General features: G+C 41.2%; 1 protein-coding gene across 1 annotated transcript in view; it reads right to left on the minus strand.

The window, feature by feature from the left end:
* The window catches only part of LOC138961259 (uncharacterized), an 82,943-nt gene extending 78,083 nt beyond the window's left edge, over positions 1-4,860 (minus strand). Inside the window, exon 1 of the mRNA XM_070332861.1 lies at positions 4,809-4,860. Within this exon, the coding sequence (XP_070188962.1) occupies positions 4,809-4,860 (52 nt within the window). The remainder of the gene's footprint in view (positions 1-4,808) is intronic.
* Between the last annotated feature and the right edge of the window lie 1,140 nt (positions 4,861-6,000).

The raw sequence follows: 6,000 nt of genomic DNA on the forward strand, positions 1-6,000 counted from the left end.
CAGACGGAAGACTGTATCGGGAATAGACTAAAAGCAGTGGGGAAAAAACCCACAAAGAAGCAAAACCTTCAGAACCACCAAACCGACCGCGGCACAACTACAACTTTAATCCTGCATCGGGACTCTTTACAACCCGTCAGTCTCTTTTCGTCTTGAGCCACTGAGGGATTTTCTTTCACAACCTTTGCGAAAAACTGCCAAACAGAATGCCAGGCAATGACTCTCAATCCACCAGTTTTCATTTGCAGTGCAATTTGGGTTTCACTCTACCAAATTGCATGCAGGCAGTGAGTTGTCACGTGAAGTTAGTGCTCCTTTTGAAATGCGTGGGAGGGCGCAATAATGTGGAGATGCAGGAGTTCACCATCTCCTGCATCCGCTTCTTCCATGTAAACGTCGTAGATGTTTCCAGAAGGTGCTACTAGATGTCTAATACTCTCGAAGAACTGAAATTGTATGTCAAGTAACGATGTCTGTTTCTCACGTATTTCATGAAAGGATGATAGGGTTGAGACTTTTGTTTTTATGGTTGAGAGTTTTAATTTTGTAAAAGTATTATATATATATCTACACTATCAAAAAAAGCAAACTATATCTAACCGATCAAGAAATAACATAATGAAAGAAAGAAGTCAAGACACAAAGAAAGAAACGAAAAGAATACAATTTGAAAGAGACACAAATGTGAAAAGAAAACAGAAGCAGAAATGTCATTCAAATTATCCGTGAATGTGCGTATGTGCGCGTAAGCTGCAAACGGTCATTTCACCTACTTCAAACCCTAGGCTGTCTTTTTTTGTAACGTCTGTTTACTTCATATGCCTCTTCAATGCCTATACACATGGATTTCTGAGCATGTCAAGTCGGGACTACATCAAAGCAAAACCATTGAGGGGTGGGCACGTAGCTCAGTTGGTAGCGCGCTGGCTTTGTAGCCAGTTAATTGGTCGCTATCAGCGTGGGTTCGATCCCCACGTTCGGCGAGAGATTTATTTCTCGGAGTCAACTTTGTGCAGACTCTCTTTGGTGTCCGAATACCCCCGTGTGCACACATGCGCACGAAAAAGATCCCACGTTCACAGCGAAAGTCTCAGGGCTTTGAAAACACAAAGACACGCATGCATCATCTCTCGTCTCCGATTATCATGATCGTATTTCGATACTTTGACGAGACAAACCCAATGCTGGTGTGTCGAAGAAGACAGCCACAGCGGGCTTGTTCGAATCAAAGTATCACACCATATCTTCAACTTATTCCCCCCTCTGCTTCTTTACCTCTGTAAACTTGTAGAGCTAGTTATTTTTCGATAAACACCCAGCAACCAAACAAATAACGACCCAGCAACAGCCTGAATCCTCGATAGCGCAATGGGTTGATAAGCTGTTCTGCGTCGGTATTATTTTTGCGACTGAAAAGTTCCGAACGCTCTAATGTACGAAGTATACATCTCTGGAGCAAACAATACAAACATACCGCATTTAAATCAACAACTACAGGCTTGAACACATGAATCTCCATATAAAATCCATGAGTTTGGTTGTTTTTTGAATCTAGTTCTGCTCACAGGCGGAAGGTATCGTCCACTGGACTACTACTATCACAGACAGACTACAAGGTACGTCACTCACCTTCGAGTCTTCTGTGTTCTTGGAGTCGCTTCCTGGGGAAAAATATTGTTAAAGACGGTTTGCCTCTTCCTACAGTCTGTGTAAGGTCAAATAAATACAGTTGAATGATTGTTTGAACTGTATGTACCTTTAAATTTCAGCTTCCGTCCGCTGCAGGTTGTTATTAACCATCATTTGGACGAATCTTCGTTTGCGAGCCGCTAACTTCCACTTTGCGTCAAATCATGCATCCGCAATTGACGTACAAGTTCTTGTTACGATTGCTTGTAAAATACTTGACCGTGTGTTTATGCGCTGTTCCCATTTAGGTTTGCAAGTGTTTGCACAAATGGGTGAAAAATAGAAGAATATATATCGTGACCTAGACGGAGAATAGCTTCTAAAATAAGGCGTACACCTTTATGTCTAGTTTTCAAGTACTGGCTTTGCAACTGACTGCACAACCTTGTGAAACAACGACATCGCCTACGTCTATCTGTCTCATTTTCGAAAACCGCATTACAACCAAACGTACAGTAAGTAAAAGTAAAAGCCAATTTGGTATACATAGATAGTGTAAGCTTTTCTCATGGCAGGATTTTCGAAGATAACAATTCACACAAATAAGTGAACAAGACTCGGCGACACTATAAATTCGGTCAAAACGGAGATAAATGCTAAAACTGAGACCGCGCGTAGCTTTACTCTCATGAAATCGGACATTCACAACAGGCCATTGTACCGCGTCGACACACATCAGACGAGGAATTAGAACAGAATCGAATGACAGACGGCTTACATTAGATGTTGGCATCGGTCGCTGTATCGTCTAGGAAGAGACGTTGGCCCTACTTAATACTGTACTGATTGGCACAGAATGAATACTAGACCGAGGGCCTTCCTTTTTGGAGTAGGTGAATTGGGGAAAGAGAGGGACAGAGTGTAGACGGAAGGGGAGAACGGAGTAAGGAGGACTAATAGGGCGAGGGGACGGGATGGGGAGGAACAGGAGTCTAGGAGACCGGCGGCCCAAAGAAAACGACCTTGTCTTTTGTACAAATCGTTGATAAAGTAAATTTTAAGGGGCTTATTGTCCGTCAGGTCTTAATTGCCTATATTGGACATGAATTGGTTTATACGATTCGAGTGTTTACGCCCTCACGGCTTTTGATGTTTGCGTGTTTAGGTGGTATCAGCCATCTGCACTTATGGTAGAATGACCAAGATCTTTAACGTGCCATGGTGGTGACACGGGGGTGGGAGATGGATACCGTCTCTGGGTCTGCACATAAAGTTGACCCGTGTCCGTCCCGGCCCGGATTCGAACCAGCGACCTCTCGATCACAAGTCCAGTGTTCTACCACCTGAGCTACCCGGGCCCCCAAATCGTTGATGAAACCCAAATAGGTTTATATAGCTATTCTGATGGACACGTGGGGGAATTCGGGGACTGTGATTGGATGGTCTCTTCCGATCATCAAAGCATAATGCTACGGAAGTCGGCCATTTTTGCCAATATCCAAAAGCATATTGGCAAAAATGGCAGATTTTCGTATCTCGTAACTCCACACTAAATACCCCACTTCCCCTTTGAAGTATTGATGTACAACCCATGGCACTAACATTCATGTAGTCGTTTATAACTGAGGTTGAACAATTCGCTTCATGACGAGACAAGTATAAATGCCATTCACCCAAACTGAAAACTTCGCTGTCGTCTGCTCGCGTTGTACGGATTAGCTGTTCTCTTCTCCTCCCCTTGTTGCATCCTAGTTCTTCAGTTGTTTCTAGTTTTCCGTTGATGTTGTGTTTTGGTCTTCTTCATAAGTAGTCTTGTTCAAAATTTAAAAAACTCAAACTTCTTTTTGTTGAATACGAATGAACTAATAAAAAGCTGTTTAACAGCTGTGCTGTCAAATCGAGTTTTTTTTCCAAAGTCAGTGTGGCGCCTGCGCAAAACTAATGCGCATAAGAAACGGCTATCGGAATGTGTATTGATTATCATTTCAAGAACGTGTCCATAAGCAATCTGCTTGTTAACGTTCTTAATGTTGTTATTGTTTGAAACGTGTGTATGAGAAATTGAATAAAACACGCTTAAACAAAATAAGAAACGGCGTCTGCTATCAAAACCTGAGATCAACGCATCGACGCAAAAACTGTCATTTTGTAAGTTTGGAACAACAAATCAAGGTCAGAACAGCTATATAATCGCTATTGTATTTTCAGCGTAGCAATAGGGTCCGATATTTAGACTCGAACAAGTATAATGCGACTCGTCTTCGACTTGTCGGCATTATACTTGTCTTGTCTAAATATCGGACCCTATTGCTACGATGAAAACACAATAGCTGTTAATCATGGTACGGGCGAGAGCATATTATGTTGGTGTCTTTTGAAGGACGCGGACGGAGCTACAGAGACCTTATTGTTCATTCGGCGCCGTACCGCGTGTTCACTCTCTCATTCCGTCGTCTTTTGTGGTGGCCACTCTTTAAACATCTGCTCTTCCCAACTCAATCTTGTTTGCCTGGCCATTACAATTGCGTTTTTGTCCATTTGGTTCCGCGTTTACTATTTCATTCCGTCCTTTGACAGTGTTAGCAAATAACGTCTGCTCTTCTGGTAGAATAGCTTTGGTACAAGGGTAAAGATGTTGTTTATGGAGACTTTAACTGCATGGTGGAGTAATCATCCTTTGAGGTGTCTCTTCCCTTTCATCGCAGCTTTTGTTTTTACCCATCTTTATCTACCTTCCCATCCCCTCCATCACTGCCACTTATATCTGAGCATTAAAGCACTACCCTTTGTTACTTTTCCATTGATCATTACGAGCTGTACTGAGAGGGTTTTGCACGACAAATGCACCTCTACTCAAGAGGTCATCCTTTTACAATTCAGTATCTACCAAACAACAAATAAAACTAAATAAGTAACAAACAAGGAAATAACTAAGCAAACAACTAAAGTGAAAACCAACCAAGTAGCCAAACAGTCATGGAAACAAAAGCAAAGCAAACAAACAAACCCACAATCACACACACATACACAAGCAACCAAACGAACAAACCCGCATTATTTTCTTTGTTTATGCTTCCTCTCTTCCTCTCTGTGGCTGGTTTTGACCTTTTCGTAATTGAAGAGAGAGAGAGCGACAGAAAACCCTCATTATTGTACAGCCATTAGTTCATTACCAGTACCTTCTTCTTCTTCTGTTCCCTCTAGACCCGTCCTTGAACGCACAACCTTCATTGCGGCACTGTTATGATTCAATTACCACGGCTAGTTTCGAACCGTAACACAAGAAAAAAAACATCTGCTTTTCAAAGTATTCTCAAACAGCACAAAGTGACCTCTAGCTGGGGAGTAATTGCATACAACCTTCCAAAAACAGTGCAGGCACTTTGGGAATAGTCACAGTCGAGGATTGACTTTAAGATCTAATCAACAAGACACCGAGAGAATGGTTATTTGATTTAAGTACTTCAAGGTTAAACAGACAAAAGAAACAAGTCGCGTAAGGCGAAAATACAATATTTAGTCAAGTAGCTGTCGAACTCACAGAATGAAACTGAACGCAATGCCATTTTTCAGCAAGACCGTATACTCGTAGCATCTTCAGTCCACCGCTCATGGCAAAGGCAGTGAAATTGACAAGAAGAGCGGGGTAGTAGTTGCGCTAAGAAGGATAGCACGCTTTTCTGTACCTCTCTTTGTTTTAACTTTCTGAGCGTGTTTTTAATCCAAACATATCATATCTATATGTTTTTGGAATCAGGAACTGACAAGGAATAAGATGAAAGTGTTTTTAAATTGATTTGGACAATTTAATTTTGATAATAATTTTTATATATTTAATTTTCAGAGCTTGTTTTTAATCCAAATATAACATATTTATATGTTTCTGGAATCAGCAAATGATGGAGAATAAGATAAACGTAAATTTGGATCGTTTTATAAATTTTTATTTTGTTTTACAATTTTCAGATTTTTAATGACCAAAGTCATTAATTAATTTTTAAGCCACCAAGCTGAAATGCAATACCGAAGTCCGGGCTTCGTCGAAGATTACTTGACCAAAATTTCAACCAATTTGGTTGAAAAATGAGGGCGTGACAGTGTCGCCTCAACTTTCACGAAAAGCCGGATATGACGTCATCAAAGACATTTATCAAAAAAATGAAAAAAAGTTCGGGGATATCAATCCCAGGAACTCTCATGTAAAATTTCATAAAGATCGGTCCAGTAGTTTGGTCTGAATCGCTCTACACACACACACAGACAGACAGACAGACAGACAGACAGACAGACAGACACACACACACACACACACACACACACACACACACACACACACACACACACACACACACACACACACACACACACACA

The sequence above is a fragment of the Littorina saxatilis genome, linkage group LG3 (genome assembly GCF_037325665.1).
Source record: "Littorina saxatilis isolate snail1 linkage group LG3, US_GU_Lsax_2.0, whole genome shotgun sequence".
In the NCBI taxonomy this organism is placed as follows: Eukaryota; Metazoa; Mollusca; class Gastropoda; order Littorinimorpha; family Littorinidae; genus Littorina; species Littorina saxatilis.